This window comes from Penaeus vannamei, chromosome 38 (genome assembly GCF_042767895.1).
Source record: "Penaeus vannamei isolate JL-2024 chromosome 38, ASM4276789v1, whole genome shotgun sequence".
NCBI classification, from domain to species: domain Eukaryota; kingdom Metazoa; phylum Arthropoda; class Malacostraca; order Decapoda; family Penaeidae; genus Penaeus; species Penaeus vannamei.
The window spans coordinates 3,237,730-3,262,729 of NC_091586.1; the positions used below are offsets into that span (position 1 = coordinate 3,237,730).

Genomic DNA, 25,000 nt, shown 5'->3' on the forward strand with positions numbered 1-25,000 from the left:
CCCTAGCTCGCCCTGCTCTCCTGTCGCGCCCACTCGCCCGCCGCCCTCGCCCGCAACTGCCACGCCCACACCTGCCACGCTCGCGACACGTAAGCTACACTATCTGCCACACTTCTACCTTATCCACCACATGTGCCACACACGTATCACACCTGTACAATCTTCAACATATCGAACACAACTACGCGTCCCTATCTACCAGTTATCATATCTATCCTATCTCCCACTGTTATCATATCTGCCAACTCTACCACGGTTAGATAACCATCTCTCTATCTGTATTTACTGACCACTCACATCTATCACGTGTAGCCATCATAAGAATAAGAATAATAACAATAGTAATAATAATGATAATAATCATTATCATTAGTATTATCATTAGTATTAGTATTATAATTATCATTACTATCATAATAAAAATACAATAATGATATAAAAATTAAAATAATAATTGTGATAATGATAAGAAAAAAATATAATGATAATGACAATGACAATGACAATGACAATAATAATAATAATAATAATAATAATAATAATTATTATTATTATTATTATAATAACAAAAATAAAAACAATAATAATGATAAAAAAGAAACAGGAAAAAGAAAAAGAGAAGAAAATGGAAAAATAACAAGAAAACGAAGTTGAACAAAAGAAGGTAAAGATGAAGATAACGAAGATGATGAAGTATAGGTAAAAACAAAAACAACAAATAAACACAAAATCATTCAGAAGACGAACCCAAAAGTAATCAAAGAAGAAAAGAAAAAAGAAGACGAGGAGAAGGAACAAAAAATGACCGCCACGGCAACACGGAGAAAGAGAGACCGAAAAGTAATTAAGCGAATCCGGGGAAGGAAGAAGAGACAAGAGAGGATTCTTTTTGGCGAAGCAGGAAGGCGCGAGAGAAAGGGAACAATGATGGAGAAAGAAAAGGTGGTTAACGAGGCCCCGAGACGAAAATGAGTCACGCGTTGAAAAGGTGATGGGCGAGGGAGAAGAGGAAATGAAAAGGTGGAGCAAGGGCAGAGAGAAAACGGAAAGACAAAAACAAACCTTATACACTACACACAACACACACATACAAAAACACACACACACATACAGAAACACACACACACACACAAACACGCAGAAACGCACACATAATCACACACATACACAAACGCACACACGCACACACACACACACACACACACACACACACACACACACACACACACACACACACACACACACACACACACACACACACGCACACACACACACACACACACACACACACACACACACACACACACACACACACACACACACACACACACACACATACACACACAAACACACACACACATGCAACGCCACCTCTTCCGAAAACAGCCAAAGACAATGAAGAGGCTAAGACAAAGGATCGAAACGTGAGAAAATGCATCACGTGAGAGCGACGATTGCATGCGAGGAAACGAAAAGGAATTGGCAAAGAGCCGATAAGAATAATCTCCTGATGAGTTCTCCGGAGACGAAAGGGGAAGACGGAGGTAGAAAGGAGAGGAAAAGGAGGTGGGAGGAAAGGGGAAGGCGAGTAAAGGGAAGAGGGAGGAAGGGGGGGAGGGGGAAGGGAGGAGAGATGAGGGAGGAAGGAGAAAGGAGAGAGAGAGGGCGGGGGAGATATGGAGAGAAAGAAAGCAAGAAAGAAAAAGAAACAGAAAGGAAGAAAAAATATACAACAAGCCATGAACAGAAAAAAATAATAATATAATGAAAATCATACAACAAATAAGCATTACAAAGAAATAAAACAAATAACAACAACAAAATAATCACCGCAACTCAAAAAAAAACAGCTAATAAACTAATAAACATAACCAGCATAAAACCAAACAACACACCAGATAAAACAAAGGTCACTGTGCCCAACGCCAAAGGTCTACCAGGCAATAAAAGCGAGCGAAGGGGCGTGGAAGGCACTATCAACACACTCGCCCATATCAGCCGTGGGCGTGTAAACACCTGAGCTTCATGGGCCTGTAAACCCCTTCAGCCTGGCTTCCTCATGTACACAGCGCTATCTCTTATGTATATGCTCTGCGCCCCCTTATTTCAATTAAAAGCTGTCTTGTATACTTTGGGCGTGTACCAATGTCCTCCTGGTGCACGCTGCCTTGTTTGCGTGTACATTAGGAATTCCGGTGTATACATGTAAATCTCTCATGCAATATAACAAGTATATACTAGGATCTGATACTGCCACTCCTTTCTATCGTGTGCACTATAGTACAGCTTTCTACAACTGGAGGGCTGCTCAGTTGAAGAACCAAGAATAATGATGATGATGATTATGACATGACTGATGATGATTAAAGATTGATGATGATGATGATGATGATGTGATGAAAACAACAACAACAACAACAACAAAACAATAATAATAATAATCAGAAAAAGTGGCAAAAGTAATTGTTATACTAACACTATTAATAATGATAATAATAATGATAATAATAACAAAAAAATAATAATATTAACAATAATAATAATAATATCAATAACAACAACAACATAAAACAATCATAATAATAATAACAACAGCAACAACAAAAACAACAATAATAATAATCATCACAATCATAAAAAATAACTGCTACCTCCATCCCCAATTCTTCACCACAACAATCACAACCATGAGCCTACGCACAGAAGTTTCCGTCGACTAATAAAAGAAAAAGTCAGAGCAGATAAATATCCAGGCAGTGGCTGACGACAAACAGATAATAGTCACGTGTGCGTTGGTGGGGGTCAGTGGGGAGGGGAGAAGAAGGAAAAGGAGAAGGAGAAGGAAAAGGGGAAGGAGAAGGAAAAGAGAAGGGGAAGGGGAAGGGGAAGGGGAAGGGGAAGGGGAAGGGGAAGGGAAAGGGGAAGGAGAGGAAAAGGAAAAGGAGAAGGAGAAGGGGAAGGAGACGAAGGAGATAGAAAATGAAAAGGAGAAGGAAAAGGCATCTCCCTCTCCCTCTCCCTCCCTCCCTCCCTCTTCCTCGTGAGTGACGACGCGTTTCGAGTACAGACGTGAGAGCCCCTTGGAGTGAGCGCGTGGACGGCAAAGAGAGAAATCGCGGAGTGGAAAACCCCGAAAGAAAGCACGACTGCTTTAACCTATTCTTTCTGGCGCACAAGTTCTGGGCTCTCCCTGATAACATTAGCGGCCGCTGATCCAATTGTTGCCAAGTCTGCCGACAACCCTCGCCTGGAGGCGCGCAGATATTTAAGGACAAAATGTAATTGAGACAAACTTTTCTTCCATTACCGTCACGTCGGAGGAGAATTTTTCTTCTCCAACTTGAAAGCTCAGGACTGTATGGAATTGCAGGATTTATGAACTGATCTCGTTTCGAAAACTTTTCCCCTCCGAATGTTGCACTTATTCAATTCTAATCAGTAAAAAAGGACACGAAAGCATTCTTAAACTTAAAAAATGCCATTGCTGATACGGTAGCTCAAACATACACACAACTCTACGGTAAACGTTTGCCGCATTTCAATACCTTTCCCCGTTTTACCAAGAACAAGACAGTGTGATATTGTGACCGCAAGAATCAGGCTGGGATATAGATTGTACTGGCAGGTCAGTACAGCCTGTAATGTTGAAGAAACGAAGTGTAAATTATGCAATGAAGAATATAAGCGAACACTTGTACATCATATCTCAGAGTGCCATGTAATACAGCCTTTCAGACCACCTAGCATGAGGTATGGAGAACTATGTAACTACTTCATATCATCTGATGTCTTGGAAGATATAATTATGTTATATCCTAAATTTGGAATGTAGTATCACATGACCACATATCAAATGTTACATTGCCTTTCCACGCCCAAGCCGTATGCCGGCTTGACAGATGAGTAGATAAATTACTGATCGTTCTTTTCCTTTAAATGATATATTTTAGACCGTAATAATTTTATGATCTAGATTTACACTGTAATACTATTATATAATGCTTTGACCATGTATCAAATGTACTACAGCTTGCCCACGCCTGTGCAGTTAGCCAGGGTGGTAAATAAAGGACTAAACTAAAATTTCCCCGTTTTACCCTTATCACACTATTTCATTGTTTTTAGTTTAGCGGTATCATCCAGTCAGCATCATCCTTATCATCATTACCGACATCCTCAGTTCTTCAAGTAACATCATCCCTAAAAATACTGTCGTTTTCATCATGATAATCAACATCATAATTACCCTCAGTGTTGCTGCGCCTCACAACACACAGCGAACACAGGGTCACTTGTTACACCCAAATAAAATACTTATAACATGTAACAGTGAATTTCACAGCCAGTACATATGCAAATGAGGGAAGTATCAAACCGGAAACCAACGGAACGCGAAACAAAATTTGCATATTTTTTCATTTACATTTACAGTGATACTTCAAGGTGTATATATAAGCATGCCCATAACCTCACCCTTATGTAGCGGAAACGAGACAACGGTACACAAACAAAACCTCTCGCAAACCCCCATTACACACAGCCAAGAGCGAAAGAAAGGAAACGAAAAGAAAGAAAGAAAGAAAAAAAGAAAAAAAAGTGGAAAATCCTCCCACCTCCACACACCAGTTATCCTCGCCATAACCCCCCCTCCCCCACTCCCCACTCCCCTCCCTCTCTCCCTCCCATCCCATCCCCCCCCCCGGGCCCTCCTTGCTTCCTCCCCGCCCACTTTATTCTTCCCACAACCCCGTCCCCACTCCGCCCCCGCCAGACACTAATCCCCCACATAATCCCCCGTGTAAGGGATGACTGTCACGTGGACGATGTACAGCATTTCTCATCCTCGAGGTGCTAGTCCGAGATTAAGGTGCTCCTCCAAGCCCACGCTCGCGCCCTGTGTTGGGGGTAGGTGTGGCGCCGGGGCTGAAACTCGGCGTGTTTCTTATTCTTATCATTGTTACCACTTATTTCTTTCTTTTCTGTGTTTTTCTTTTCTTTTTCTATTTTTCTTCTGTCTCTTCAATTTCCCTTTCTCATCTTTCGCTTCATCATAATTATCATCATCATCATCATCATCATCATCATCATCACCATATCACCATCATCATATCATCATCATCATTATCTTCATCATCCCCTTTCTCTTCATCTTAAAGTGCTCTTGATCGTTCTTGTTCTATTTTTTGTTCACAAGAATATACCAACCTATCTCATCCGGTACTTTCATTTCGTTATTTTTTCCCTAGATGAAATACCATTACTTATCTATCACATTTTATAATACGTTATAGGGAGTCGAAGGGAAAGTGAAAAAAAATCTGAAGCTAGAAATAAAAAGGGAAAAGGGAATAGAGCGAAGGGATAAGGGAAAGGACAAGAGAATGAAAAGATAAAAGAACTGAGAAGAGAGCGTAGGGATAAGAGAAAGGACAAGAGAATGAAAAGATCATAGAAAGAAGATAAAGGAAAGGAGAAGAGAGCGAAAGGATAACGGAAATGACAAGAGAATGAAAATATCATGGAAAGGAGAAGAGAGCGAAGGGATAAGGGAAAGGAGAAGAGAATGAAAAGATAAAAGAAAGAAGAGAATGGAGGTATAAGAGAAAGGAGAAGAGAACGCCGGGATAACAGAAAGCGAGACGGGCGACAAAAACAGATAAAGGAAAAGATGGGGATGAAAAGGAGCAAGGGAAGAGATACGCAAGGGAGAGAGGAAGCGAAGGATAATAGCAATAAAGAGGTAATAAACAAGCGCGAGAAGACGAACAAAGGAGAGGGAGATAATGCTCGGAAGAAGAAGACGCGAGCAAAAGGAAATAGCCGAAGAAAGAGCCACATTTCCACACAAGTACCAGTCGAGAAACACACACACACACACACACACACACACACACACACACACACACACACACACACACACACACACACACATACATACACACACGCACGCACGCAGGCACGCACGCAGGCACACACGCACGCACGCACACACACACACACACACACACACACACACACACACACACACACACACACACACACACAAAACAAAAACAAAAAAATGGGGATAGCGCTCCGCAAATACAGATCCAAAGATATAAAAATAAAGACAGATAAGAGCTTATACTAAGAGACAAGGTGGATAAACAGGCGGCGCGAGAATGACACTTAAACCAAAGCGAATGCCGTATGAATGGCACCAGATTTACATAACAGAGCCACAAATAGGATTACAAGCCTCATCTCGTATTCTCGCTGCAGCCGCCATCTCCATCTCTTAACCTCTCGCTCTGCCAAACCTCCCTCTCGCCTCTCCTCTCCTCTCGGGTCGCTCTCTATCCTCTCTTCGCGCTCTCTTTGCTCTCTTTGCTTCCTTTACCCTCTTCTCTTGCTCCTTGCGTGCTTCCTTGGATCCATTCTGAAGCACTCGCTGTGCTAATTAACGCCTCTGTTTCTCTTTTCCTCTCTCTTCTTCTCTTTCTCTTTCTCTCCAACTTCTTTTCCCTGTCGCATTCCCCCTCCTCTTCCCTCTCCCTCTCCATATCTCTCTCCGACTCTTACTCCCTCTCCTTCTCCTTCTCCCTCTCCCTCTCCCCCTCCTATCTCTCCCTCCTCCTCGCCTTACCTCTCCCATTCTTGTAAGTCTCCCAAGCTCTCCTACTCCTTTTTCATGTCACGCCCACTCCATATCACCCTCCCCCCCTCTCCTCCTCCTCCTCCTCCTCCTCCTCCTCCTCCCTCCTCCTCCTCCTCCTCCTCCTCCTCCTCCTCCTCCTCCTCCCCCCTCTAAAAAGAGATTTATTCCCGACCGCCCTTCTCATCTCTTCCATCACCATCTTCCCCTCCCCATCGACTCCACCTGTTTCCCTTCGACGCGGGGAAAACAGGGGGGGGGGGGGGAAACTGGCCTCGGGAGATAGCGTAGCCAGAGGGGCCGCCATGTTTGTTCTCGGGGAGCCAGCGGTCACCACAGGCAACGGGAGAGGCGCAAATCAGCCGGCGGGGGCGAATTCCTCGGCGTGTGCTGCCTTTTTGAATAATTAAGGGCGGTCACGGGTGGGGGAATCGATCACCTCGGCAATTACTGTGATTTGTCATTTTCTTGGGTCATTGGCATTGGCGTTTATCGAAGACCTAGTGACAGAAAGGAGAACACATTATTTACGCGGTGATCTCATAAATAATCCATGATACTGGAGGGCTTAGCTCTCTCTCACTCTCCCTCTCACTCTCCCCCTCTCTCCCCCTCTCCCTCCCACCATCCCTCGCTTTCTCCTCTTTTCCCTTTTTCCTTCAATCTTTTTTTTCCTTTCCTTCATCCATCTTCCCTTCCCTTCCTCCTCCCACCTTCCCCCGCCCCCCCAAAGAAAGAAAGAAATACAAACAAGAACCAGACGGACTCCTTTCCTGTCGGAGCCCGCTGAGGAGAACGTTATTGTTAAGTCGCCTCGATGTTCAGACAAGGTCGCCATAAGTGGAGCCAACAGGGCGCGAGGGTTTAAAAAGAGACAGAAAAGGTATTTCTCTCTCTCTCTTTCTCTTTTTTTTCTCTCTCTCTCTCTTTCTTTCTCTTTCTATCTCTTTTTCTCTTTCTCTTTCTGTCTCTCTCTCTCTTTCTCTTTCTCTTTCTCTTTCTCTTTCTCTCTCTCTCTCTCTCTCTCTCTCTCTCTCTCTCTCTCTCTCTCTCTCTCTCTCTCTCTCTCTCTCTCTCTCTGTCTCTCTCTCTGTCTCTCTCTCTGTCTCTCTCTCTGTCTCTCTCTCTCTCTCTGTCTCTGTCTCTGTCTCTCTCTCTCCTTCTCCCTCTCTCCCTGCGTCTGATTCTCTGTCAACACAGAGGAAAGGGAGAGGGAGAAAGAAGGAGAGGCTGAATGGGAAGTAAAAATGGAGTAAGTAAGAGTAAGAGTAAGAGAGAGAGAGAGAGAGAGAGAGAGAGAGAGAGAGAGAGAGAGAGAGAGAGAGAGAGAGAGAGAGAGAGAGAGAGATAGAGAGAAAGAGACAAATAGAAAGAGAAAACAAAAAGAAAAAGAAAAAGAAAAAGAAAAAGAAAAGAAAAAGAAAAAGAAAGAGAAAGAAAAGAGAGAGAGACAAAGAAAGAGAAAAAGAGAGCAAAAAATAAAAATAAAAAATAAAATAAAACAAAGCGAACAACCCCAATGACATCCCCGACATCCAGACCGACAATGGCAGCCCCGAATCCCAAACAAAACCCCAAAATAACACAGGGGAAAAACTACCTCTCCACCCGATCCCCATAAATCAGATTCGGAACGAAACCAATGCCCCAGAATCACCCCAAAGCGCATTCCTCGGTGAATAATCCACAAACGACAAATATACAAAAATATATATATATACATCCACCCGGGACACTTGTACGAAAATATAGCGCATGAAAGAGGAATCTTCCCTTTCTCGCTCTCGCTCTTGCTCTCTCTCTCTGTCTGTCTGTCTCTCTCTCTCGCTCTCTCTCCCTCCCTCTCTCTGTCTCTGTCTGTCTCTGTCTCTGTCTGTCTCTCTCTCTGTCTGTCTGTCTGTCTGTCTGTCTGTCTGTCTCTCTCTCTCTCTCTCTGTCTCTCTCTCTCTCTGTCTCTCCCTCTCTCTGTCTCTCTCTCTCTCTGTCTCTCTCTCTCTCTGTCTCTGTCTGTCTCTCTCTCTGTCTGTCTGTCTGTCTGTCTCTCTCTCTCTTTCGCTCTCTCTCTCTCTCTATCGATCTATCTGTCTCTATTACTATCTTTATCTCCTTCTCTCCCTCTCCCCCTCCCCCTCTCTCTCCCTCTCCCCCTCTCTCGCCCTCTCCCCCTCCATCTCTATCTCTATCTCTATCTCTATATCTCTCCCTCCCTCTATCCCTTTATTTCTCCCTCTCTCTCTCTCTCGCCCGCCCACCCACCATCCCTCTCTCTCTCCCACCCTCCCTCCCTCCTTCCCTCCTTCCCCCACCCTCCATCCCTCCCTCCTTCCCTCCCTCTCCCCACCCACACCCTCCTTGCCTCCCTCCTTCCCTCTCTCTCCCACCCTCCCTCCCTCCCTCCTTCCCTCTCCCTCCCACCCTCCCTCCCTCTCCTCTTTCCTGTTTGTTTTTTATTTTCTTATCAATTTTGGAAGTAACAAGGATTTCCACTTAACGACGATGCCCAAAAGCTTTTATGCAATCGAAGATCCAAACTCACTCTATGACGTCATAATAAAATCAATTAATATTCATGAGATTATCTTACAAGAAACTGCCGCTTGATATGACACGCGCATGTCCAACTTTCGGTATATGATATGAGTATGAAAAATAATGTTTCTATCAAAGTAAAACAATATTTCGACGCTTCATTCCAAATAAGGCATAGTCTATCTTTATCTTCATCTTTCTCCTTCCTCCTTGCTCCTCCCCTTCCTCCTCCTTCTCCCCCCCTCGTCTTCCTCTTTCTCCACGTTCACCTCTTCCTTCACCCTCCTCCCTCTTCTTTCCCCCTTCCTCTCTCCTCTTCCTCCATGTTCCCTTCATTCTTCACCTACCTCCCTCTTCTCTCCTCCTCCTTCCTCTTCTTCCTCCCCTTCCTCCTCCCCCTCCATATCCTGGTCCTCCCCTTTCATATCATCCACCTCCTTCTTCCTCCTTACTCCCTCCTCCCTTTCCTCTTCCTCCCTCCTCCCTCCTCCTCCTCCTCCCCCTCCCCCTTCCAATATCTACCGTGAAATATCACACCGATAATGACAAGATAAGTGAAACGCGGAGCTTCGAGAGGTCGAGTATCTTTTTTTCCTATCTTTTTTTTTTTTTTCTCTCTCTCTCTCTCTCTCTCTCTGCACACTTGATTTGCGTCGGCCGTGATCACCCCCCCCCCCCGCCTCCCCCTCCCCCCCCTCCTCCCCTTCGCTCGAGAGGAAGGCGAGAGGAAGTCCTCAGGATCGGTCCTCGCCCCCCCCCCCCCGCACAGATTATATCGATTGACCGTCGTCGATAAATCCTTTTTTTCCATATATATATTTTTTCCTTTTTTTTTCTTTCTTTCGAGGGGAAGGGAGGGGGGGAAGTGGGGGAGGGGCGTCGAGGGGGCGGGGTGGGGGAGGGGCGTCGAGGGGGCGGGGCGAGGGCGGGGTTGGGGGAGGGGGGGCGGGGGAGAGGAATATTCCCGTCAGAGTCAAAAGCTCAGCTCTCGAGTCTTAAGCCTTTCTCTCGGCTTCCCCCTTCGCTCTCGTCTGAATATATCGCCGTTTCTCGCCCTCTTGATTCTCTTCTCTCTCTCTCTCTCTCTCTTACCCCCTATCTCTTTCCCCCTCTCTCTTTCTCCCCTACCCCCCCTACCCCCCCTCTCTCTCCTTTACTTCTTCCCTATCTCTCTCTTTCTCCCCTACCTCTTCTCTTTATCTCTCTCCTATATCTCTCTCTTTCTCCTCTCTCTCTCCTTTATCTCCCTCCCCTATCTCGTCCACCTCCCCCTCCCCTATCCCCTTCTAAAACCACTCTCTCACCCATACGCATTCTCTCTCATATTCTTCCTCTTCCTAAAACCCTTTACCCTTCCTTCCTTCCCTTTCCTCTCACACTCTCTCTACCCTTTTCCCTACAGCCTATCGACATCCCTCCTCCAATCGCCCCCCCATCCCCCCCTTTTTTATCTCAATTTCCATATCTATTACAACTTCTAACTTCCCATCATTCTCATCACTCACCTCGCCGCCGCCCTCTCCCACCCCCTCCCCCCCACCCTTCACCCTCCTACCTTCCCTCATCTACCTCTCTCTCCCCATCACCCCATTTCCACCCCCCCACCCTTCACCCTCCTTCCCTCATCTACCTCTCCCCCCATAACCCCATTTCCACCCCCTCCCCCCCACCCTTCACCCCTCCTTCCCTCATCTACCTCTCTCCCCATAACCCCATTCCCACCCCCCACCCCTCACCCTCCTTCCCTCATCTACCTCTCTCCCCATAACCCCATTCCCACCCCCCACCCCTCACCCTCCTTCCCTCATCTACCTCTCTCCCCATAACCCCATTTCCACCCCCCCACCCCTCACCCTCCTTCCCTCATCTACTTCTCTCCCCATAACCCCATTTCCAACCCCCAACCCCCCATTTTTTCCTGCACGTTAACCGTAAGCGAAGTAAAAAAGTTCCCGCGCGGGCCCTGGGACGGTTGTTTACGGTATAAGCTTCATTAAAACTTGTAGTTTTTTTTTTTTTTTTTGTAGTTTTTTTTTCTGCGGGATCGACGTTGTTTAACTTTATGAGGCAACTTCTTCTGCTGTAGCTTTCTTTCGAGAGGAAAATCTCCGGGGATTTGGAGGGGGGAAGGAGGAGGGGATGGGGGGAAGAGGGGGAGGGTGGTGTGGACAGGGGGAGGGGAGGGGAGAGGGGGGGGAATGGACAGGGGGATGGGGAAGAGGGAGGAATGGACAGGGGGAGGGGAGAGGGGGGAGGAATGGACAGGGGGATGGGGGAGGGGGGGAGGAAGGGACAGGGGGAGGGGGAGAGGGGGGAATGGACAGGGGGAGGGAGGAATGGGCAGGAGGATGGGGGAGGAAAGAGGGGAAGAGGGGAGGAATGGACAGGGGGAGGGGACGTGGGGAGGACCGCAGAGGGGGAGGAGAGGGGGGAGGAATGCACAGGGGGAGGAGAGAGGGGAAAAGAAAGGACAGGGTGGATTGGGAGGAGAAAACATGGGGGGGGAGGGGAGGGAGGAGGTAGGGAGCCAGGGGAGAAATTCCCTGAGGGGATTGATAACAATAAAAGAACAAATGCGTGGAGGGGGGGGGGGAGAAAAGGAAACGCTAACGGTTACTTCTTTTCTGAAAGAGAAAATTGGAAACGGAGCTTTGGGAGGCAGGAATGCGCGCTACACGAGGGAGAAAAAGAAATAAAAACGCAAAAAATAAATAAATAAATAAATAAAAATAAGGGGATCCATAAAAAATAATAATAATAATAAAACAAAAGGTCGAAGCATCGCAGGAGTGACGTCGACTTCGATCGAAAGAATCCGGATCTTTCTCATTATCTTTCTACTCTGCTAAGACGGAATTATGAATTTTGTGTGAAGCGAGGGAGGGAGGGAAGGAGAGAAGGGGAGAATGAGGGCAAAGGAAAAATAGCAGGGGGGGAGGGATAAGAGGAAAAGGAGAGAGAGGGAGAGAGAGGGAGAAAGAGGGAGAGAGAGAGAGAGAGAGAGAGAGAGAGAGAGAGAGAGAGAGAGAGAGAGAGAAAGTAAGAGAGTGAGAATGAGAGAGAGAGAAAGAGAGAGAGAGAGAGAGAGAGAGACAGACAGAAACAGAGACAGAGACATACAGAAACAGAGAGAGAGAAAGAGAGACAGACAGAGAGACAGACAGACAGACAGATTCAGACAGACAGAGACAGACAGAGACCGAGACACGAACAGACAAGCGCGACCTACCTCAGAATCCGCGACACCCCGATGCCCTTTGCAGTAAAGTGCGGCTCACCTGAAAGGACGAAAACGCAAGGTCATTACACACTCGTGCAAGGTGATGATGGATGGGGAGAAGGGCGAGAGGAATATATAATGAAGAAAGCAATAAAAACGGGGGGCACAAGAAAACGGAGAATAATGGCAGCCCTCAAAGGTAGAGAGAAGAGAGAGAAGAAGCGAGAAGAAGAGAGAAGCAAGCGAAAGGGTGTACAAAAGAAGGACCAAAAAGGGGAAAATGAGAAAAATGATCACGAGAATTGTTTAAAAATCCGAATGCGTGATGCAAACGAAACGACACGAAAACGAAGAAAAAATAAATAAAAAAAATTAAGAGGGAAAAAAAAAAATCAAACATAACCCATCAGCCGAGAGGTATCCAAGACCCGCGTGACGTCACAGAGCGCAGACCCGGAGCGCAGACCAAACAAAACCTAAAAAAACTCGCACGCAAAATATTCATCGCCGAGGCAGGAATGTCTGGCAGGAATATACCGATATAACCTCCTGTCGTGTGTCGCCGACTCTCCTCCGGGACAAATACAGGTTCTGGCGCGTCGCCCTCTTGCCACCGAGGCGCTAACAGGGCGGTTTAACTACGCATTTTTCTCCTCTGTCTTTCTCTCTTTTTGTCTGTCTGTCTGTCTGTCTGTCTGTGTGTGTGTGTGTGTGTGTGTGTGTGTGTGTGTGTGTGTGTGTGTGTGTGTGTGTGTGTGTGTGTGTGTGTGTGCGTGTGTGTGTGCGTGTGCGTGCGTGTGCGTGTGCGTGTGTGTGTGTGTGTGTGTGTGTGTGTGTGTGTGTGCGTGTGCGTGTGCGTGTGCGTGCGTGCGTTCATGAGCGTGTGTGTGCGTACGTTCATGCGTGTGTGTGCGTGCGTTTATGAGTGTCTGTGTAAGTGTATGTAAGCATATATGCCCGCGCGTTTGTTATCTCGTGTGCGCGCCTGCGTAAACGCGTGCATGCCTTCGTGCGAGTGCAATTATGTGTGTGCCTGAAGTGGTCGGAGGTCAAATGAAGATGAAGTGCCGGAGACGAGAAGCCACAAAACAAAGAAAAAAACAAAATCCACGCTTGTAAGGAGACTTCGCCCCTCCCCCCCCCGTCCCCCATCAAATCTCCCACAGACACTACAAATCGCAATGAATCATGAATCTTCTTATATTTTATACTCGACAAAAACAACAACAACCAGTTCTCGCCGTGATACACACAATATTTATTCCCCCAAATAAACAAACAGTTTTTTTCTTCGCTCGAGAATTTCATGAACAGCAAAATTAGCTCAAGAGACGGCACCCCCCCCCCCCTCCCACCCGACGACCCGCTAAATCGGCGTTCATAACAAAATCACAAAGTCCATAACGAACCATCTACGCCATTACCTCACACGACAGCTCGTTCCAGGGAGTATCAATCTCGACTTTCCATAAATTAACCTCTATCAAAATATGAAAAAAAAAAAAAAAAGAAATCAAATATGAAGGACAAGAAAGGTCGACTTCTATTAGCGTATGCAATGTTAAGCCGGGTTATTTGAGAAGACGTTTCAAGGTGGAATATATAAAAAAAAGTACAAAAGAAACCAAAGTCAAGCCTATCCTTGACACGCCTTTGGGATTTCATTAAAAAAAAAAAGGAAAGAAAAAGAAGGAAAAAAAACGAGAGGTCGCTTTGCCTTTTTTTTTTTTTCTTTTTTCTTTTTTTTTTTTTTACTAATTTCATCGATTTACATGAATTATGCGGAATATGTTTTCCCCCTCAAGAAACTGATTTTTTTTTTGTCTTTCCAACATTGCGAGAAATATTATCCGCATGACGGTAAACGACGTACTTCCCGGACGCCGATCGTAATTCAGTGCTTTCAAACACGCAATCATTCCCAGGAACCAAAAATTATTCTCACCCACTTCATTCACTCTTCCTTTCCATTTTCTCGCTATTCCCTTTTCTTTTTCAATCCTCCTTCGCCTCTTCCTTTCCCCCTAGCTTTATATTTCTTCCTTCTCCTTCCCTCCCTCGCCTCCTCCCCCCTTCTCCCACCCCGGGGCAATACAGCGCCAAAAGTCCCGGACTCAGTAATGCCTCCCCTGAAGAAGTTCCGCCTTGCAAGCCCACACAGCACGCGGGCGGCGGGCGTGAGGCCGGAAGGAGATCAAATGAGTCGGGCGTCGTGCGTGGGGCGGCCATTAGGGCGGCGGGCGTTCCGGGACGAGCTCGACGCGACGCGCCCGGGCCTCCTGCGTGCTGCTGCCGGCGTCATCTCCAGCGCCGTGAACGAGACCAGGCGGTACCGGAAGGCGTCAAGAAGCGCTATCTCTAGGACCGTTTAAGGCGACCTTCTGGACGACGTTAAGTAAGCGGACTCTCCAGCGCCGTGAAAGGGACTTCGCGATACTGGACCGTATTAAGAGGAGGGATTACAACTTCCGTACAAATTGAACAACAAACTACGGTATCTTCCATGCGACGAGGTGCTAGGATGCGCATGGTGACAGATCATGTACACAACATACAGTGAGATCCATCAAGTAAAAGTGAAAAAAAAAAAATCTAGAACTGCAGTCACTCTCTGGACAACCCTGTACTTTGCCACTCATCCCACTCGGCGAACCACCACAAAATCACAGCAATCACTCATCCCCAAAAAAAGGAAAAAAAATACCGCAACAGAATTAAAGAGAATACCACAACAAACAGATACTTGTACTCCAAACAACAAGAAACAAGCACGAACAGAGAAGAAAAAAAATAAAGAATTCCCCAACGAACAGATACTCGTACTGCAAACACGTAGAAACAAGCACACACACACACACACACACACACACAAAAAAAATTAAAGAGCTTACCGCAACAAACATACTCGTACTCCAAACAAGAAGAAACAAGCACAAAAAAGAAAAGAAGAAAAAACATTAAAGAGAATACCCCAAAAAACAGATACTCCGCAACAAACATACTCGTACTCCAAACAACAAGCAACAAGCACACAAAAAACAAACAAACAAAAACAAAAAAAAAACACAGAATTCCAGAGGATTCTTGCGCAACTCACAAAGCCTTAATTCAGAGGCAAGTCGCTGACGCCCGACACGCGATCTTAAGACATTCAGCAGCCGCCCTCATTAGCCTTGCTCGGGCGTCTACAACCTGGTTACTTAAAAGTGCGAGCGCGACGGGGGGGGGTCGAGGGCGGCCCGGGGGCAGGAATATACGCCGGGGGCAGGAATCTTGCGTCGGGAAGGGGGTGGGGGGGAGGGGTAGGATGGGAGGGAGGGAGGGAGGGAGGGATGGGACGGAAGGGGGTAGGATGGGGAGAAGAAGGGATGGGCGAGGGGAGGGGGGAAGGGGTAGGATGGGGGAGGGAGGGAGGGAGGGAGGGGGGAGGAAAGGAGAGAGGGAGGAAGGGAGGGAGGGAAAGAAGGGAATGGACGGAGACAGAGGGGAAGGGAGGGGCGGAAATGGATGGGTATGGAATGCAATGAGTGCAATGGAATGTAAAAAAGGAAAAGAAACTGGGACAGGAAAGATGCTGAGGGGAAGGAGGGAGGAAAATAAAGGAGCGGAAGAGGAAGAGGAAGAGGAAGAGGGAGAGGGGCAAGGGAGAAGGATAAGAAGAGGGGACGGGAGAGGTAGAAGAAGGAGGGAAAGAGGGACAGGGAGAAGGAGAAGCAGAGGGAGGGGAAGAGGGACAGGGAGAAGCAGAGGGATGGTAAGAGAGAGAGGGAGAGGGGTGAGAGGGAGAGGGGCGAGAGGGGGAGGGGGGAGAGGGGGAGGGGGGAGAGGGGGTTGGTAGGGCACTGAGAGAACAAGATATTTTCTATACAACCATCAATGTTCCTCTTTATGAAATGGTGATACAAGTGGAGAGGCGGAAGGACTGACGCGGGAGAATGGGTAACTGGCAGAATGACTGATTGACTTACATAATGAGTGACTGATTGACTTCCGGAAGATGGACAGCCGGACTAACTGACAGGTGTCAAGGCAATTAGGAGACAGAATAAAGGGATAGAGATGAAAAATAAAGAATATCGACAAATACATACAGTCCAATGGATTCATAAATACATATGAATAGAGAGAGGGTGCGGGAGAGAGAGAGAGAAAAAGAGAGAAAGACCGATATTTGGCAATTTCGGCCTAATGGCTTGATCCAGCCTTGAGTTCAAAGTAATTAATAAATGATTGCAGTGAAGCTCTAGCGAGGGATATGATTTCGGCCCTCTGAATTCGCCGGCAAGTTTGTTATTTAAGGTTGCACGATGGTTGCCTTTGTTTGACTTTACTTGACGTGGGTATAGAGGTACTACTTGACTCATGCTAGAAATCAGAAGAAAAGTTGTACATGTATATCTGTATTTCTACTATTCGTCTACATATCCTTATTTCATGTGTGTGTTCGCGTGCGCTCCCTCTCTCGCTTGCTCGCTCTCGCTCTCGCTCTCTCGCTCTCGCACACACACACACGCACACGCACACGCCCACACACACACACACACACACACGCCCACACACACACACACACACACACACACACACACACACACACACACACACACACACACACACACACACACACACACACACACGCCTACACACACACGCCTACACACACACAAATCACTTAATGTACTTGTTTCCTGGCAAGAGCGGGCGGAAGAATAGACACCTACAAAAACGTGGGCGGGTAGATAGATAGTCAGAAGGACATCAGTAGACAGGTAGACAGGCAGACAGACACGCGGGCGAGAAGGTAACCCGATTAAGCAATATGGGATTCCTGAGGCGCCGCTGCAATTCGAGAAGAAACAAATAAACTTAATTAAGGGACGAGCGGCTCTGGGGCCTTATCCCTCTTCCTCCTCTCTAGCCCCCTCCCTCCCCCCCCCACCTCTTTTCACGTCCCCCCCCCTCCCCTCACTGCGGCGCGCGTGAGGGAAGCGTCGCAACGCGCTATATTCCTCCACTTTCCACCCATCAATCGTGCACAAAGCCCCTCCCCCTCCCCCTCCTTTCACATAAACATGGCCTCATTCCCCTTCTCCCCTCCCCACCTTCCCCTCCCACCCCCTTTCACATAAACATGGCCTCATTCTCCTCTCCCCTCCTCGCTTTCCCCCACCCCCCTTTCACATAAACATGGCCTCATTCCCCCTCCCTCCCCGCTTTCCCCCACCCCCTTTCACATAATCATGGCCTACTTCCCCCTCTCCCCCCACCCCTTTCACATAAACATGGCCTCCTTCCCCCTCTCCCTCTCCACCTTCACCCCTCCCACCCCTCTTTCACATAAACATGGCCTCCTTCCCCCTTTCCCCTCCCCACCTTACCCCCTCCCACCCCCTTTCACATAAACATGGCCTCCCTTCCCCCTCTCCCGTCTCCCCTTTCCACCCCCACCCCCACTCCTGCCTCACGCCACAACAAACGCACAACGACAACAGCGAAAATGCCCGAGTCCATTATCGTTCCGACAACACGCCACGCCCACCGCCGCAAACACCCCCCCCCTCTCCCCTCCCCCCTCCCCCCTCGCTCCGACACTCTCCCTCCTCGGTCACCGCGCTCGCAAACACAAGCCTCGGATTCGGGGGCTTTCTCGGGTGTTATCGGGTATTAGGGCGTCGGGTCGTGGTGTACTTGGTGATTTCTCTCCTTCAGGAAATCCGGAAGTCATTGGCAGCTGGTGTTTTGTTTCTTCCACTATTGCTACCTGTTGTTGTTTTATCCATTCTCTTCACTTACATGTCTCATTTCCTCTTCATTCCCGCCTTTCCCATATTTTCTTCCGATTTCCCCCTTTCTTTATCACCAAATTCTTCATTTCCCTTTCATCATCTGATTTCTCACCACTTCCCCGCTCCATTAATGTATAACCGAGTTGATCTACATTATTCACATCGAATCAATGATCTCCTTACGATTCCGCCTTCTATCCATTTTCCACCGCTCCGTTCCCTCAAGGACCGACAAATTCCCCCGTTAGGCCTACAGCGGACGGGCCTGATGCAGCAAGTCGGCTAAATGTGTCTATTATCCCGACCCCCGACCGGACACTGCGGCTCAGCCCGACCGCAGCCGACACAGACGCAGGACGGAAGCTTGCGGCGACACCATCCGACCGAATTCTGTCTGTTCTGTGTCTCTCTCTCGCCGACTCAAGAGGTCAGAGGTCATCCGTCGGGGCGTGTGAGATGGCTCGCGGTCGCGGAAAATCACGAGGAAGAATCCACATTTACCTCCTGAATGTGTTTCCTCTGTCTCTTCCTTCGCCATTCTCGTCCCGTCAGTCTGTTTGTCAGTCAGCTCCTCTGTTCTCTCTTTCTTCATTTCTCCCTCCTTCCTTTTGATGAGATTTCGGTCATGTCAAATTGGGTTACGTCCAAAATCAATCTTGATCTGAATAATACGTATAAGCCTACACCTACCGTTACAGTATGGCTGAATTATTCCGTTAGTTAAGAGAGTACTAAGTACAAACATCAAACACTTGCTCTTGGCGATTAATTACCATGTTTGTCAATACTACTAATGAACCGCCCTCAACCGGGGTCAGGAGCAAACTTACCTATTCAATATTTTACGAGTAAATATCGCTTTCGATTGCATTCATTTTCTTTCGCAATACCTGTCCCTCCCTCAGGTCGAGATTCCGAGCAAAGGTAAACAAGATTCTGCACCAAAATCGCACGAAAGATACGACAACGATCACTCACATTTCCACATCAACCGTTCTCATCACCGCGCAGAGGTTCCAAGCGAAGGCAAATAAGGCTCAGAATCCCTGCAGATCCCACTGAAGCTACGACCTCGCGGATCGCTCCCTTCCTTCCCCCCGTTCTCGCCTCTACGGAATCCCCGTCCCGCTCCCTCCACGACCACAGGAACACTGACTCCTCAATCCCTCCCTCTCTACGCTTGGTCAATTCTTCATCCTGCGTAAACCGGTTGACGTATGGATGCGTAAACTACCGGCTGAAGAAAACTCGCCAATTTCTCGGGAAGTTACGATCGAGACGCGTCAAGTGCTTCTCTTCCTGCGCTGTGAAAGTGTTATTTTTCTTTTTTTTTTCTGCAAAATGCCAGCTTCTCGATGAAATGTTGAGAATTATCCGTAAGGAAGTTGTTTTCCTCAATACGATATCTCCATTGAGACATTTTTAATGGCGTTACCTCCATGGGCTAAGCTAGTATACGAGGGTCTGTTTATCTTGTTGTTTATGGTAATGCCTGACTGTATACGCTTTGTTGCAAGCCGTGTAAACAGTGAAGACGTTTCTCGTGGGGTTGGGAGAATTGAGTCAAGAATTCATAACACTCACGCTCTTTAAGTATGGAGAGCGCTCTCTCTCTCTCTCTCTCTCTCTCTCTCTCTCTCTCTCTCTCTCTCTCTCTCTCTCTCTCTCTCTCTCTCTCTCTCCTTTTCTTTTTCTCTCTCTCTTTGTCTGTCTGTCTGTCTGTCTGTCTGTCTGTCTGTCTGTCTGTCTGTCTGTCTCTCTCTCTCTCCCCCCATGATCGGATTCCCATCGCATCAAAATAGATCATATTACAAACCATTCTTGACAAAAATAACGCCAGCCACAACCCAGGCCACCGCAGCTCCGCCCTACCGCTGGACCCGAGGCTCGCCGGACCGCTCACCCGAGTCCTTCGCGTTCGACAGAGGCAAAGGAGAGCCCCGCCGACGTCCGCCGGATAATGCGATCAAACGGCGGCGTCCTGGGGGCATCTAGGCCTACGCCACCAGACGCAACGTTGGGCGGCGATAAATAAACGCACGCCACACCTCGCTTCCGTGTCGCCCGGGGAGGTCGTGGCGCGGAGGTCACGCGGCCCAGTTGCGCTCTAATAACAATAATTGCCTGAAGGAGCTATTTCCGAAGCCATTACGAAGGGTCGCCGGCCTGGACCTCCTCCCTCGCCTGCGTCAGCCCAGGCTATCATGGCCCACTTCCGCTCTCACACTTGGGGAAACGAGGGCGGCGACTTACGCAGAAGCCCATTAAGTAATCGGGTAATGCTTCTACGCACGGCAATCACAGATGCAGCGGAGGCCGCTAGGGAGGAGAGGGAGGGAGAGCGAGCCAGCGAGAAGGAGGGAGGGGGAGAGGGAGGGAGAGAGGGAGGGAGAGAGGGAGAGGGGGAGAGGGAGAGGGGGAGAGGGGGAGAGAAGAGAGAGACAAAGAGAGAGAGAGAGAGAGAGAGAGAGAGAGAGAGAGAGAGAGAAGAAAGAAAGAGAGAGAGAGAGAGAGAGAGAGAGAGAGAGAGAGAGAGAGAGAGAGAGAGAGAGAGAGAGAGAGAGAGAGAGAGAGAGAGAGAGAGGGGAGGGAAAAAAAAATACATACATATACATAAATACAAACATACATATATACATACACACAAACATACATACATACAAAAATCTTACATCCTAACCGTACGAAACCCCCAAGAAAGGGACGACGGGAGCGAGATCTCAACAACGCAACCCGGAGTTACTCTCGGCCGCGTACCTCCGCCGCCCCCGCCGTGGCCCTCAACCGGCGCCGCACTTAACATCCTCTAATCCTCTCCGCCCACGGGTTTCATGGGCGCCATTCGAGACACGCCAGCGCCATCCCGGGCACGGCGAGGCAGCCAGCTGGAGGAAAGCGCCCGTTACGCGATCCATCAAACGATTAATTGGGCCCGAAACGCAACCCGAGATTAGAGCCCGGCCGCCCCCGCCGACCCGCCGCCCTCCCCTCGCGCCTCAGCTGGCTCTTGGGCGGGGCTGTGCGGGCGTGGGGGGGGGGGGGGGCTGTGCGGGCGTCGTTGGGGCTGTGCGGGCGTCGTTTGGGCTGTGTGGGCGTCGTTTGGGCTGTGTGGGCGTCGTTTGGGCTGTGTGGGCGTCGTTTGGGCTGTGTGGGCGTCGTTTGGGCTGTGTGGGCGTCGTTTGGGCTGTGTGGGCGTCGTGGGGGCTGTGTGGGCGTCGTGGGGGCTGTGTGGGCGTCGTGGGGGCTGTGTGGGCGTCGTGGGGGCTGTGTGGGCGTCGTGGGGGCTGTGTGGGCGTCGTGGGGGCTGTGCGGGCGTCGTGGGGGCTGTGCGGGCGTCGTTTGGGATGTGTGGGCGTCGTTTGGGATGTGTGAGCGTCGTTTGGGCTGTGTGGGCGTCGTGGGGGCTGTGTGGGCGTCGTGGGGGCTGTGCGGGCGTCGTTTGGGCTGTGTGGGCGTCGTGGGGGCTGTGCGGGCGTCGTTGGGGCTGTGCGGGCGTCGTGGGAGCTGTGCGGGCGTCGGAGCTGCGCGGGCGTCGTGGGGGCTGTGCGGGCGTCGTGGGAGCTGTGCGGGCGTCGTTGGGGCTGTGCGGGCGTCGTGGGGGCTATGCAGGCGTCGTTGGGGCTGTGCGGGCGTCGTGGGGGCTGAGCGGGCGTCGTCGGAGCTGCGCGGGCGTCGTTGGGGCTGTGCGGGCGTCGTGGGGGCTGAGCGGGCGTCGTCGGAGCTGCGCGGGCGTCGTGGGGGCTGTGCGGGCGTCGTTGGGGCTGTGCGGGCGTCGTCGGAGCTGTGCGGGCGTCGGAGCTGTGCGGGCGTCGTTACGTGCACGTGAATATCAGCTCGAGTCCCTGCTGCTGCTTATGCTTTTGCTTGTCTACCCCTTTTTTTCTATATCTAATCTGTTATTAATCTTTCGAGAGCTTTCGATGCTGGCGACTGCTTGCGAGTGCGTGAGTCTTTATGCGTATTCTTGTCTTTACAAGCACAAATATTTATATTACATAACTGAACATGAAGGCAGTCATGCGTTCATTCACTGCATCCGGGAGCTAAAAGTATTGTAAATAATCTGTATCTCGTGGCCATTTCCTACGATATTATCAAGTCTGAATTTTTCTTTAATTACGTGTCACAGTGCTTGCAGAAATAATTATTGTCGTAGATGTATTTTTTTCTAATCTTAAAATAAACTGCTGATGATAGTAATTATGTTTAGAAAATAGTGATTGAAGGCGCCTACCGAGGGGAGACTTAGTCCTGCGGGTCTCAACATGTTATCTTTAAAATATATCAAGAATGTATACGTAAATTTGGATAAATATAAACCATTTTGGTTCAGGTGTGGGTTAGGATATTCAGCCATGTGTATAGATTAATAACAATAATAGTAATGGTAGCAATAATAATGATGACAATACTAAAGATACTACTACTACTACTACTACTACTACTACTAATAATAATAATAATAATAATAATAATAATATCAATAATCATCATAATTATAATAATAATGATAGCAATAACAATAACAATAATAATAATAATGATAATGGTAGCAACGAAAACAACAACAATATTAACAATAATTACAATAATGCTAATAATAATACATTAATAACTGCAGCAACAAAAACAACAACAACAACAACAATGATAATGATAACAATAACAACAACAATGATAATGGTAATGATAACAATAACAACAACAACAACGACAATGACAATAATAAAAACACCAACAACACCACCACCCCGCCAGCGGAGCCCTCGCACCGCCTTCTGCGAGGCCGCGCACCTGGCACCACCGGGCCTGAGCAAGTGTCGGGCCCGCGAGCTTGCGAAACTAAATGGCGTGTCCAAAGCTGATCCAAATATTTCCCAAGCTTGACAAATGGCCGCGAGGAACTGCACTAAGAGACGCATAAAAAAGACACCACGGCCATTTCTCATGGCGGAGCCCTCCTCCCTCTCCTCCCGCCCCGGCACTGATCTCTCTTTCTCTCTCTCTCTTTTCTCTTCTCCTTCTCTTTCTCTTCTTACCTTGTCGAGTTTTTTTCTCTTGATCTTTTCTCTTCTTCCTTACTTTCTTCCTCGTGTCTGGTTCCCTTTACCTCTTTTCCTCAACTTTATCTCTCTTTCTTTCTCTCTTCTCTTCTTCTCTTTCTCTCTTCTCCTCTGGTTGATATTCTTACCTTTCATTTTTTTCTCTTGATCTTTTCACTCCTTCCCTTCTTTCTTCCTCATGTCTGGTTTTCTTTTCCCCTTATCCTCAACTTTATCCCCGTTTCGTCATCTTCCATTCCCCCTCTCTCCCTCTTCTCCTCTCCTTCACCCTACTGTTTGTCTTCCCTCCGTCGCTCGCTTTTCCTCTCTTTCCACTGTCTACCGTATTTATCTGCAGTTACCCTCACTCCTTTCATTGTTCATTGTTATTTACATTTTCTCCTGTCACTTCTTTGTTCATTCCACGCTTTATAAGCTCCTATAATCATCTACCCTTTCTTTATCCATCCATGCTTCTTCCCCTTCTCTCCCTGTTTCATTCTTCTTCCTTTGCCCTTTTTAATATTAACACCTCAACCATTTCTATCTCTTTCGGTCACTTTTTATTATATTTTCTCTCCCTCTCATCATTCTTTCAATCGTTTTATTCTTGTCACACGCGTCCCTTACATTGAATTTCAACAAGTTACAAGTTTTATTTATAAATTTGATAAACAAACGCACAACAAAATAAAAAAACCGAGTCAATTTACAACAACGAAAAATGAAAAAAGAAAGTAAGCACAAAAGGAAAACAGATAACCAATTACTAACAAAACCCGGGGAAACATGATGACCCTAAGTAAACATATAAACAGCGGTATCCCAGAGCAACTAGGAAAATAAAGACAACATATTGGGCGGTTAATCGACCCTCTTTAATTAAGGTGAGCGCACGTGGCATTAATCTTCGCTATCAAATATTACCTGCAAGCCAACAAGGCCCTGATGACTGCACAACCTCCACCTCCACCCCCACCCCCGACCACTCGTAAAACTAAACTTTTTGACATAAAGAAGTCCTTCCCGATTATAGGGCAAACCAAAGGAAACTAAAACACCAAAACGTCTATGTGTGAATGTCTACACACACACACACACACACACACACACACACACACACACACACACACACACACGCACACGCACACGCGCACACACACACACACACACACACACACACACACACACACACACACACACACACACACACACACACACACACACACACACACACACGCCCACACGCACGCGCACACACACACATGCGCAGAAGAATTAGGGCTCAATCATCACTTCATAATAATAATTAATTTCCTACTGGCAAATCAATTCTTCAATTATTAACCTTATAGTATGCAAGAGATAGAAAAAAAAGATAAAACAATTTACTCCTTATCATAATCATCAACAGCCGACATAGAGAAAACAAGAGAGGAAGAAACGAACCGAAAATAATCCTTCGACCATGGCTTTCTCTCCATAATTACCTCTCTCGCGATTCTCAGGAGGAACAAGACAATTGGAGATAATTAAAGACGCGCACCTGAGTAACACAGGTGCAGCAACAATCGGATAAATGGACCAGGTGTCGCTCGTCGCACCTGAAGACTGCTTTTATTCGCGAATAATTACAGCTTTAATTATTTCCACTGTCTTTGTTCACTCACACATACATACACACACACACACACACACATACATACATACATGCATACATACACACATACATACATACATACATACACACACACACACACACACATACACACACACACACATACATACACAC

General features: G+C 47.7%; 2 protein-coding genes across 3 annotated transcripts in view; both read right to left on the minus strand.

Annotated features, from left to right (window-relative positions):
- The window catches only part of LOC113819550 (putative polypeptide N-acetylgalactosaminyltransferase 9), a 599,489-nt gene that overhangs the window by 175,018 nt on the left and 399,471 nt on the right, over positions 1-25,000 (minus strand). The window lies entirely within an intron of this gene.
- Positions 21,089-23,115, minus strand: LOC138859755 (DNA-directed RNA polymerase II subunit RPB1-like). The gene is made up of 2 exons (XM_070115811.1): positions 22,939-23,115; positions 21,089-21,964 (listed from the first exon to the last, which is right to left on the minus strand). Exons 1-2 carry the CDS (start codon positions 23,113-23,115, stop codon positions 21,089-21,091), a joined length of 1,053 nt encoding a protein of 350 aa, XP_069971912.1.